The sequence below is a fragment of the Netta rufina genome, assembly GCF_964035555.1.
Source record: "Netta rufina genome assembly, chromosome: 5".
In the NCBI taxonomy this organism is placed as follows: Eukaryota; Metazoa; Chordata; class Aves; order Anseriformes; family Anatidae; genus Netta; species Netta rufina.
The window spans coordinates 39,461,482-39,474,661 of NC_140128.1; the positions used below are offsets into that span (position 1 = coordinate 39,461,482).

At 39.9% G+C, this 13,180-nt stretch overlaps 1 protein-coding gene across 1 annotated transcript in view; it reads right to left on the reverse strand.

Moving 5' to 3' along the window:
- TTLL5 (tubulin tyrosine ligase like 5) overlaps positions 1-13,180 on the reverse strand; it is a gene marked incomplete at its 5' end in the record, with an annotated part of 124,988 nt that overhangs the window by 68,919 nt on the left and 42,889 nt on the right. Inside the window, 6 exon segments of the mRNA XM_084287921.1 lie at positions 250-383; positions 2,886-2,986; positions 5,618-5,764; positions 7,414-7,534; positions 11,585-11,870; positions 12,867-13,012. Of these exon segments, the coding sequence (XP_084144047.1) occupies positions 250-383; positions 2,886-2,986; positions 5,618-5,764; positions 7,414-7,534; positions 11,585-11,870; positions 12,867-13,012 (935 nt within the window).

Consider the following 13,180-nt stretch of genomic DNA (forward strand, 5'->3'; position numbering starts at 1 on the left):
GAAAGAAAGAAAGAAAGAAAGAAAGAAAGAAAGAAAGAAAGAAAGAAAGAAAGAAAGAAAGAAAGAAAGAAAGAAAGAAAGAAAGAAAGAAAGAAAGAAAGAAAGAAAGAAAGAAAGAAAGAAAGAAAAACAAAACACAGCCTCCAGAACTCTGAATAATTTACTGTAGGGGCTGTTCACTTTCCATAGACTAAACTGAAATTGAATTAGTCTGGACAACATCACCTCAGAGCAGCCTACAATACTCACCCACTTTAGGCTGATTCTCTGATTGGTTACTGGTGTTCCTGGGTTTTGTAGTTCTGGAGTTTGTTCCTAGGAAGACACTTGCTGACTTGTTTTTCTGGGTGTAAAACGTCAGCACTTCCTCCAGCTCACTCTCACTACAATAAGGAGAGAAGAATGGAACTAAATGAGGTCTCTAAGCTTTTCTGCCTTCATGGAACAATCAAAGAGGAGAGACAATAAGGAGGTTAAAGAGAAAAGTGAGAAAATGGTGAGGCCAGGCAAGTTACTTGCATAGTTCTGCAGAATAAGAGTGGAAGCTTTGGTTAAATCTGAGTTTCCCGCTAAAATAACATTCTTTTTTGCAGTCGAAAATTCAAGGCATCCAGCAACCTACCCAGGGTAATAATGAGCAAGTGAAAACTCTAAACTCATTCTAGGGGAGATTGACAACAGGAAAGAATCAATTCTCAGTTAAATTAGTTAATTTTCCCCAGGTGCTCTGTAGGACAAGCAGCTGTCATGTTCATGTGAGAAAATAATCTCAGCCTCTAAGGTCGTCATTAGTAGTTTCAGTACAGCAGTAAGGAGAGAATAGGAAAGAGCTTGTTAATTAGCCAAAACTGCAGGACAAACAAACAGAACAGTCGATACTTTTGTGAATCTCACAAAACTTGCATGTGTTTCTTTTTATTATTTTCTTGACAAGAAGAAAGTCTAACTGAGAGTTTGGATCTTCAGGGCATGCCGCAAAGTTCTCCTATCCAAAAGCAATGAAAATAAGGTGAAGAAGAAACATAAGAGTGAAGAGTTGGTGGAAAGATGCTTTCAGCTATAAGTGAGTTTACCAGCACAAGGATACACTTTCGTATTGCAATGAGGATATTTAGAAGCAATTGTAACAGCATGTGTATAATGAAACACAGTACATCCATGTAATATCAAAGTTACAGAGTGATTGGGACAACCCCAAGTATTACACGGTAACATTTATTGCCCATCTTCTCCTGTGTGCACTCCCTGTACTGAAGAACACACAGAAGTATAAAAATGTCCCATTTTCTTGGCTGCGTATGACTGGCTTGATGATTTAAGTTTCAAGCACAAAACAATGTCAGCTATCAGAGTTCTCAAACATATTTAGTACTTCTTAAGAAGCAAACAGATAATCACTTGAAACTGTTCTTTATCACTGGGACCAGCACAAATCTCCAGCTCCAGCCTACAGTGTGCATCAGGCCATGATGGCATGGTAGTCAATAACACAGCAGAGTACGCAGTTCTGCCCTAACCAGCCATCTCTTTCAGCATTTCTGGTGGAAAAGAAAATGGCCTGCCCTAGGAGACAACAGCAGTTCTAGTGGTGAGAGATGTCAGAGAACCAAGAGCATATTGTGGACCCACGTAATCTGCATTTCCGCTGACAGGAGTAGATACCATGATAGATGGTAGTCATATCTTCAGTGTCATTCTTTTCTAGAACACTATTTATCTGAAAGGCAGCAAGTTTTTTCTTGGAGCCTGTAAATCTGTTGCTGTAACGACTCCAATTATATCAGCAAAATATAAAAATCATTGTGCTTGTGAGAATGTAGCAAAGGAGATTGTGAAGCCTCCTGAATGTAGCTGAGAGGACTCAGCTATCACCCACTTTAGATCAGTCACTAAGAATGCTATCCCCAAAGAGAGGAAAACAAAGAACAATTTCATAACTGATTGTAAGAAAGAAGGAAGCAGTGACTGTGAACTTTGTTAGAGAAGATTGAAATGCATTAAAAGGGCAGATGAACTCTAGCTGTCCAGATAGTAACAGTGGTCCTTGCCAACATAAGCATATCATACATAGGTCAAATAAAGGAGTCAAAAGGAATCAGATTTTGTGCTCAAGAATCAGAAACTTGAGGAAGTAATTCTGGTTCACTGAATCATTTCAGACCTCTCCATAGTCAGAGGGCTATAACACCATTGTTTTTCCTACAGTACCACAGGGCACGAAGAGGAATTACCTATTTTCAAAATACATTTCCCAACAGACTCTTGTAAGAAAGTCAGATAGTTCTGAGTGTACACAGTTAGAAAACATTGCATTTTCTCTTGTTAAAGTAACTGCTTGCACTGAACTGACTTAGCAAGCCAAGTAAAAGGCTAGGATGATGACAGGGAGTTTAATTCCCTTTTTTCCTCATCTCAGAGGGTGTAGTCCTGCAGGGTTCCTGAAGTAGAGGCAGAAAGCATTAAATTTGTTTCTGGGATCAGTAACTTGAGACCCAGAGCCACGACAGTCATTCAACCACAGCAGTTCAAGGTCATCTGAGCAGCAGCTCTAGTCTCCTTCTCCTTGCAAATACTTCTGCATTTGTTCCAGCATCACAGGAAAGTAGACCATAGCTCACCACCATCAGGTTAGAATTTACTGAGACCAGGGCAACCAGTGCTGTCCTTTGGGGATCTACTTAATGCTCAAAACATTCATTGTATGCCCTTCTCTATGTACCAGATGCTGACTTGCATTTGGTTGCTGGAAGGGGAAAACTAGGAGACAAGTTTGCTGTCCCTCAGCAGAAGGTGGTGCTAATGTCAGTAAAGGTATCTAGAGGCACTATCCAATCATCTTCGGGGTTGGGAGATCCTTTACCAAAGGGAATAAAATTCATTCCTACCTTGCTCTGGTAATAAAGTTCTGAAAACTTTCAGGATTCACTCCCTCCTCTTCCTCTTCCTGTTTCTTTTTTGATTGCTTCTGAACCATCTGCTCTGTCTCCTGTGAATAAGCAGTATTAGTAAGCCTCTCTATGTAGTTATTCTATGTATTGTAGCATAGCTGCCACACAGAGAAGAAAAAAAGCAATTCCATGGAATCTAAGAAGAAGAACATCAACTCCAAAGTGACAAATTATAAATGTATTTCAATATGTGTGTAGAGAGCCCCAGAGATAGCAGGCTAAACATACACTACACCTCATTCATCTACCTGACATAACTTACTAGAGGTGACTTGCTGAGAAGATATGAAAGTTTGACAAATACGTGCTTCTACTTCAGATATATCCTTTGCTGGGACATAAGAGAATATGGAGGGGAAATAAATCATTCTTTGCAGATATTAGGTCCCCTTTCTACTTCTGCTGTCTCTGTCACAAATAGAGTTCCTCACAATACCTTTTATTTCAGCATCTGTCCCAGAAGGAGATATTCAGGAGGAGAGGAGAACAGAAATGTAAAATTAAACAGAAGAAACTAAATCAAGGAGGTTGCAAAGGGCATCTACATTTCCTACTGTAAACTAAGAGCTCTCCTTTTGAGTTAATTTATTTTGTCATACAGTAAATTGCAGAGGTCTTATCTACATACAAATAATATACCGCATAGCAAAAGCAAAGACAGTAAAACAGTACAGCCTGTCACAAATACACACATACACTAGAATATACTGTAATAAAAGATGACAAACCTTTTTGAGAATGGGAGCAAGCTATCAGATATAAATGATCCTTATATTTTACACTAGTTGTTCCAACTAGAATTTGTTGGCACTAGAGGTTGTATACAAACACTACTGTTAATAAAATAATAAAAGAAGTCTACAGACCTATCTGAAATACAAATACCAACATATAAGCCTCAGCTGACCAGACTTGACCTTCACTTCACTGTTTCTTACTGCTACTTCAAGCTTTCCCAGGACAAAATGGTCAGATATATCTTGTGAAAGAGTGGGGAGAAAAGGCCACTCTGGGACCCGTGTCTACTCTTCATTACATAAGTAGAAGTCTTGACAATATGCAGTTTGTTTTACTTAGTTTGCTGGAGGCAGTGTTTTTTCTTGTGTCAATACAGACGATGCATAACAGCTAGTAGGAGTCCCCTACTAAATGCAAAGTTACAAGTCAGTTAAAGAATTCTATATGTTGAAATCAGACACCAAAAAACCCCCACTTAAGTCAAGAGCCTCTCAATAGCTTAAACAAGTATGTCCTAAAACCTCAAATGATCTGTTTTCAAGTGTTTTAACAAAGAAAATGTTTATGCAGTGATGTATTACCAGTTACACAGCTTTATTTTGTGAATTTGAGAGTTGGCAGAAAATCCTAGTGTTTGAATACAATTTGAGGGGAAATTATATCCAAAGCTGTTGCATTCTTAACTCACCACAGAGCCACCTGAGTGTTTTGCAATTACTCCGAACACAGTAATCCAGTGAACACTAGACATACAAGACACTTCCTGGAATAGATTTGGTTCAATACCAACCTTGCTTTGACAGATCAAGTTACCAGATGTCAATTCTGAAAAGGTGCTGCAAGTGAACACCGTCTACTAGCTTGGAGGCCAGTGTGCACAGCAGCCTCAGAACAAGGGTAGTTTGAATTTTGCTTTCAAACACCAAAGAAATGCAAGGGGAAGGGGAGGCTGTATTTGCAAAACAAGGATTAGCATGAAACCACTATGCTAAGAACATCGTCTTCAAAAATGAAAGAAGTAAAAATTATTAAAGTTGGGATTTACTTCTCCTTGTCGCTTAGCCTGCAGAACTCTACGCTATAGATGGCTAGCACTCCTTAAGTGTACCACATGAATGGTAAATATATATATATACCATTGTATATACATGTATATATATACATATATGTACATATATACATATACATGTATATGTACAGTATGTGAAATATATATTTAACCTCTGTAGAAGAATCATAAAAACAGGAAGAAATGGGAAGGGGCCTTACAAAACTCTAGAACTAAAGACAAACCAACGAAAAAGCAAGCTGCCAGTTAAATTCCCATTCTTTGATTTTTATTATTTTAACTTTTATGGACATGATTACTGGACTACATATATAACATAGTAATGCTGTTGTCTATCTGACAATTTGGAGAGACAAACTGCCATTATTAGATGCCTAACTACAAACAGACTGTAAATTACAGAACAGAGCCCTTCAAACAACTTTGTCTTGACTATGACAGCAGCCAGCAGCAGATACATTAGAAGAAGATAATAGAAACCAAATCACTAACAGCACTATGGTAAACTGCCTCATAATAATTTCTTACACAAGTTAGATTAAAAAATAATATGTTTAAACCAACAGCATTTCCAAGGGGTCCTAAGCTTCAGAAATCCTTAATAACTTGGCAGTTATATATGAATGGGTGACTCATAGCTATCTCCTGGCCCTTAATATGCAATAACCACAGTAGACACTGCTGTTGGAACTGCTAGAGTCTAGCAGCCCTGGATACTCCACTGTTTTTGTGCTAGAATATTATACACCAGCACTGTGGTACTACAAAAGCAGCAAAGCTTGAAGGCACTGAAGTGAACTAAGAACCTTAGCCCTCTGTTCAGTGGTGTAAGATACCAAAAGAAGAATCCAGAGTTAATCACCTTGTTATAATAGATTATGAACTTGCCCAGCTGGTGAGCCAGGATACGACGACGATCATTTAGTCCTAAGTGACGGCTGGGGAGCAGCACTCTCAAGGACTGCTGAAGATTGCTGGCAGCTCGCTTCAGAAAGCGCACCACAAGCTCCTGCAAGCAAAGAAGGTGGAGTTAAAAATGGAGCAGTTGCGAGATGTGGAGAAAAGAGATCAGAGGTACTACATTGGCTCCTGATTGGCAAGTACTAAACATACTGTCTGTGTCTAATGCGCTGACAACTGGCAGACAAGTGTTCTGTAACGTGCATTTTTAACATAGGCCTACAAATCCAAGACCGTGGAGAGGAATGATGCTGTGCCTTGTCCAAGGTGAGCCAGAACTGAGAACACCTGATGAGTATTTGTCTGAAAAAAGCACAAAGTAGCAACAACATAGAATAACCTGTGAAGTCCAATGCTTTAGGAGAACATCTCCAAAAGACAACCTGTAATGTGTTAAAGAAGGCCAGTAATGAAGTGCATACACTGACATAGAACCCCCTGAGCACTATCACAGGGAAGGGAACCTTGGTCAGGTACTTCCACTACAGTAATGTATCCCCATTTCAGCACTTTTCATGTATGTACATTGTCACCACAGCTTTTCCACAGCAACAGATGGCTACATCTACAGCCATGTAATTCCAGTCTCCCAACCAAGCAGGCTCCACATCTGTGTGCAACTTCCAGTGGGGGAAACTCATGGCAAGTCAGATCCTAAGGCAAGATAGATCCTGTGGGTGTTTTGAACCCTTTCTGTCTCTCCTCTGGATTTGCTTTTGGTTAGAAGCACTGCAAATGCATAAATGAGCAGCCTCACATCCAAACTATTGGATTTCACAGCTCGCTTCTCACTGCCATTACTCCAGGCTGATTTGATCTGTTATTTTAAATATTATTTCTCACAGCACAGCAGACAAAGTGACTCTCAAAAAGCCAGTTTTAATTTCTACTTGGAAAGAGCAGGGGTAACATTTTCCACTGAGTCGACTGATTATTCCTGACACACACTTTTATCTCTGAACTGCACTGGCTGTTTCCCTGAAACATGCATTCAGCAAGAACACATTTGGGTTTGCAGAAAACTCAAGAGCCTGCTGTATAAAGCTCATTTAGGAAGGTTTTACAAGGGAATCTGGGCTTGCTGCACTCTAAGATGCATATATGCTAAATATATGCATCTTAAAATATTTCCTAGAAAAATATATCACATTGCTTTAAAGCAAAAACAAACAAAAAAGAATAAAAACATCTATGCTAGATAGTAATTTTCCCTTCTCAGCATTTCTTACTTTTTCTTCTCTATCCAGAATACACAAAACACTCCTAAATGCAGATGCCCATGACTAAAAAACAGTCCATCAAAGAAAAATCTTAACTGGATACCTGTTCTATTTGAGTGGATGCGTGCTTTGTTTAATGAATCACAGCAGGAACCAGATACTGCTAAATAATCTTAAAGAATTTCAGACAGAAGAGTTCAAAACAAGTTCGGCTCAGAGCCGGGAGATCCAGTGAAGTAGAACCATTGAAAGATCTGAGCAGCTCAAGTGTCAACCACACTACTCATCTAGTGTCTACTCTGTCACGGCTCAGACGTCAGTCAGCATTCCTACCTTGTTTTTATGTTAAAAATACAGCACTTGCAACTAGACAGACAAGTATAATAATCTCAAGGTACTTTTGGACTTCATTTTTTCCAACCAACCTCAAAACTCAGGGTAGATTTCACATTCTCTAGACCAACACAAAGCTCCTTACCATCTGCTCATCTTCTTTGGCAACCCAGGCAGCATTCTGGAACTGGTCACCAGCCTCCTTCATCAGTCGCAACTGTACATGCTGCAGATAGGCAGAGAAAGCCCTGCGAGCCTGCACTTTGCTGTGGGCCAAGAAAAACACAGTCAGATACCCTCAGGGTAGTAACAGAAAGAAATACAACAGTCAGGCACAGCTTATGGAGTATATTTAACAAAGACCTTGCAGGTACAAAAATGTTGAAGCTCAAGGATAGAAGAACAACTTCGCCCCACCAGTATTTTCACCCTACCAGTATTTTCTTCACCAAGATAGGCGACGTAGTCCAAGAGGTACAACAGACTGCATATGCCCTCTAAGTTCTAAGACCACCTCTAAAAACTGAGTGCTCTCCTTGCCTTCTCACAGCCTTAGCAACCCTCCTCCAAAAGCCAACATTACAAAAATCAGTAAAACTGTGTCTTTTGAAACCCAGTTCAAGGCTCTCCTGGACCTCTGTCTACAAAGCATTTTGAACACCACAACAACAGACCATAAATTAAACAAAGGGCATAACACCACTGCCAGAGTTGTAACAAAGGCCCTGCAATTCCCATTGGAAATAACAGAATTAAATCTGTGCAAGTGAACTCTTCCCCTGCTGGCCCAAGAACACAGGCCAAATTCGTTGAGCAAGGCACCACTGAAGGAAGAAAAAACATCAGTAAATCTGCTGTGCAGCTGGCTGAGCACATTGGGAAGCTGTGAGCATGAATTGAGGAGAAGACTGGAGCAGGACAGAAGGGAACATATTGATTCTCATTCCCTCACAATAGTAGTCACTTTAACGTATTCATTTGTTGCAAGAGAAATTGCTGAAAGCTTTGGCTATTTCTGTTCAGTGTCATCTTGGCTGAAACTCTCTTCTCTTCTCCAGCATTCTGCTCTCCCACTCTCTACTCTTCATCACAGCTTCCTCTACAGCCACTACAAGCTGTCCCTTGCATTGTCAAGCACACTTTCTCCATGCCTTTTCATAAGAGCATAGAGGCAGATGGGCTTTAGTGTCAGTGACAGATTGCCCTTCTGTCTCAGGCTCTGACATAACCTTTTCTATAAAATTATCACATTTCATCTTAAAACAAATAAAATTTTTCAACCCATTACCTTCCTGGAATGTTATTCCAGAACTGTTTTAATAATAAGGAACCTTCTTTTACTACCCAGCCTAGCTTCATTCACGGACAGGTTATATTTGCTTTCTTTTTCCAGCATTATCCTATATCTTAAATAATTTTACCCCTGATGGGGAATGCATTTATTAACAGCAATCACATCCTTTTCATTTTATTGGCATAAACTATTACATTTCCAGTCTCTTTTTACAAAGCACACTGACCACGATGAGACTAGCAGCTCCTCTCCACCTGTTCCAGCCACACCCTCCATGAACACGTAGAGGTTAGAAGCTGTACACCAAACAAGTGAAGTCTCAGAAGTATCTCAAGCAATAAAGCATAGACTGCATTCGGTATTTTCATGCATGTGTGAGCTAGAGCTTCACAAACCTGTGATCAACAAGCTTGGAAGGTATTTTTCCTTATAATTCATTTTCACTTGAACATCCAGCCAATAGAATTTCTGCTGTAAGTTACAAGCTTGTAAGAGCTTGCCCTTACACTTTGTGCTAATGAACTTCATCCTAGTTATATTAGTCCTATCCTCAAGGTCATCCAGTTCTTCCCATATTTATTCCACTACTTTTCTCTCATGGAATAACTCCCAAGTCTTTTCCATCAACAAACTTCATTAGCTTATTTCTACATTTTACATCATTCCTAAATTGATTATGAAAATCAGTCTCAAACCTATTCCTGAGGAACCTCACCCTTTTTTGTCTACTTACTCTCTGCTTCTTCGGAATCCTCTCAGACACTTATATGGTCCTCACAACTCTATCTACACAAATCTCTGAGACTTCATTAAAACATCAGTCCAGAAACTTAAATCTTCCTATTTTATATGCCTGCAAATTTCAGGAACACTTCTTTACAGTGCTACAAAACTCATACAACACAATGGTACCTATAAAGATCAATACATAACTGCACATCAAACAATGCACAGCAATTTCACATATGTTGGGAAATAAGAATTGAAGTTAAAATAAAATGTATTATAAATACTCATGCCTCTGCCTAATCATAAGCTTTTGATGCTTTTGGAACACTATGCCCAGCCCAAAGAGGGAAATAACATGATAAAACTGCCTGGTTACGATTTGTGTCTTCCAGTGACCTCCAGAATACACCACAGGCCATATTCCACCTCCAAGCTCTACATGCTGCCAGCCACCACAGCTACCTTCTCTTCCCAGGTGAGCGCAACATCAGAAGAACAGCCTGAACCCTGACTAATACTCTAATCACCATGCCAGCATATATCAGAAAAGATTCTCTTCTGGGGGCTCTGTAGGGCTTCCTAGTTTGTTTTAGGTGCAACTCAAACACCTCATGACCATGAGTTCAAGTCTGGTAGGAGTTCAGGACCTCCACCATCAGCTTGAGAACAGGAGTACAATTCTTGACCTGTATCTGACACTTCCATGACTCCCAAAACAGGAAACTGGAGAATGTCCTTGAGGTAAATTAAAATGCTGCCCCTCCTCCAGCCTGTGGAATATTGAAACTTGAGGCTGTCTCAGGTTTACTCTCTCCCTTTACTTTCAACTTCCCTGGGAATGGTACAGTGGGGAACATGGTTCCCCCCCATGGCAGGGAGGTTGGAATTAGATTATCTTTAAGGTTCTTCCCAACCCAAACCATTCTGTGATTCTGTGGTTCAATTCCACTGTCACCTCTCCATCAATAACGCCCAATGCAAGGAAGGCAGAGAAGCTGCCTCATCAGGACAGCTAGAAGGAGAGAGAAGCCTTGCCATTTATAAAAAGCTGACTGGAACAGTCCTGGTTTCTTTTGGATGAAAATGTCATTACTTCAGCTCTTCAGCCTGTTGACCCGGCAGCAAAGCTTTCATCAATGACAGACTGGATGAGGCCAAGCCCAGCACAATCCTGGAACATGAAGTCACCACAAGACTTACTTCTGTGGGGGAATCCCAACATCACTGGGTGCTGAGCAAGATTCTGCCAGGAACACCAGACAGAGCTTACGTTCTTGGCAAGAGTCAGTTCTATATATAGGTAGATGACAGCATTGCTACATCCGTCCTTAGAACAGGTTTCAGAATCTTCTGTCATTACAGCAAGTGTTCTTGACAGAAGAAAACCTCTAAGCAATCCCCAAATCCATTTGATAATTCATAAATCCTCCCAGAAACTAAACTAAGAAGGCAGCAACAAGCAACAATTATTTTATCTATCTTTAGACACTTATCATGCAAAACAGTATTTCTTATGTAGAAAATGTAAAATCCTCCTACACAGCTTTGTATGATCACTTTTTGTCCTTCATGTCCATCTGCAAATGGGCAGTTTTACCACCCACATTTAAGGGGGAAGATGACTTCTAAACATTTAGTCAATCCACACCGTCAAGCTCAACAGTAGGCAACAAAATGTTTCAGTAACTTATGTCTCTCAAATGACCTTTTGTCCTGCTCTCAGAAGGTGCTGCCCCTGAGCACCAGAAACTTCTGTTAGAGGTAAAAAAAAAAAACAAAACACATCATACAAAATATAAGCATAAAAAAAATAAGAAGTTTGTATTTTTATGGAGAGGCAGCACTGATATGTTCCTTCCCAACCTTTCTTGAATGGCTTAACATGTATTTACACCTATTTATTTAGAAATGCAGAGAATTAAAAGAAAAAGAATTAAATTTTAGAATTCAATAGCAGGCATCTCGCATTAAGATAGTGGCTCAGAAGTTCAAGTTGACTGAAGAACAGCTTACATCACCTGATTAAAGAACGGCAATGGAAGCTACAGCTTATGCTTTACACTGATCTAACAGGTCAGGCATTTAGGTAAACTGTCAAGTCTCTGCAAATATCTCCCTCCTATGCCAATTAGTCACTTAGGCAGGCCACAGACAAAAACCCAGGCCCATTACTCTAGGCTCCTCTTATCTCCTCACACCCATTCATAATGTGGCACTAAGTCCAAATCCTCCATATTTTAAACAGGTATTTGCAGCCAGTCAAAATTCAGGGCAATATGCAGAAATCTCTCACCTTAGATTTCCATTCTTTTGAAGAATCTGCAGCAAGTTAAACTGAGGTTTTGAATCTGTTTTTTCAACAAGTGGTTCTCCTCCATCTCCAGTTTTCTTATGAAGTTTTTTTGTGAACTGCTCCTTGCAAGTTGTTTTCACCAAGTCAGAGAGTTTTGGCTTGCTTTTCACCTGGGTGTCCGAAAGAGAGCCAACAGCTCCATCTAGCTCTTCATCTTCATCTGCCTCCTCTTCTTCCTCACCTTCTGTGTCTGATCTGAGGGACAGCTTTGTCGGTTCTGACATCCCTGTAGTAGAGAAGAAATCAACCCTGCTGGTTAAAAAAAAAAAGTAGACAGGGAGACTCTCCTGCTATCTATTACCTTTGGTTTACTCCTCAACTCTTCTGCTAGAAGGAAAGACCACCACCATTTTAGAATATCATGGTAGTTATTGCTGCCTTTTATTATTCTTTCTGGTTTTCTGTTTGCATATTAAACAGCTGAGAATCCCATTTTCTCAATTTCACAAGACAAAACAAGGTTCTTAACTTTACAAGCAAAAAATAAAAGGCACTTTCCTGTCTCATTGGCAGGCCTTAAGTTCACCTTTTGGATTTTTGTGCATCAGGAAAACCAAAGCTAAGAAAACTAAGCTTTCATGTGTGCCAATAAAGATCGCATAACTTAACATTGCACCAAAAGTAATTGTATAATATACTGACTGCCATGGGAAAGGTTGTATCATGTAGCTACTGGAAAGAGTTTAGATAAAGGCTTAAGGAACAGCCACTTATGAGGATCATTCCCCTCTGTATCCTTTTAAGTCTTTCCCACATTGGTTCAAATAAAAAGGATTTCTCCTTCAAACAGCTTAGAGTCACTGTAATGCAGAAAATGCAGCCTGAAAGGTCCCAAGTTTTCATTTTTCTCTGAAAAATTGGAGAACTATAGAGGCACATACATACTGACAAATTATTGTACCCAAAATGCAGCTACGAGCCCCTGTTCAAGAAAATATTGATTACATTTAGTCATATATGTGGGGGTGGGAATGGACTTCTTAGCATTATAGAACTATTTGGGTTGGAATCATCTAGTTCCAAACCCTGCCATGTGCTGGGATACCTTCCATTAGACCAGGCTGCTCAAAGCCCCATCCAGCCTGGCCTAGGAATTCCTGGATGAGGAATCCACAAATTCTCTGGGCAAAACAAACAAACAAACCAACCAAACAAAAATGAATTAACCACCCTCTTAATTGTTTTTGACTAGATGCTCATCTAACTCTCTAATAATTCATACCTGATGATCTTGCCCGTGCTGCTCTAGCCCTGCCGTGACATCGCCGGCGCTTCCGTAACTCCAGTGAGAGCAGCTTTCTCTCATAAAATGGAGCATGAGAGTCTACAGCTTCCAGCTTCATATCCAGCCTCCCATTAAGACCATCTCTGGAAAGCATAATAGAGAGGCATCCTCAAAAACTCTCTTTATACTTCTCTCCCTGATGATACAAAAACTCAGAGTAAATTTCCTCTAAAAACAGTTTTCTTGACATGGGAAAAAAAAGTTATGATCAGCCTAGCTTTGCTCCATTTAAAGCTTACAAATGTTTGAAG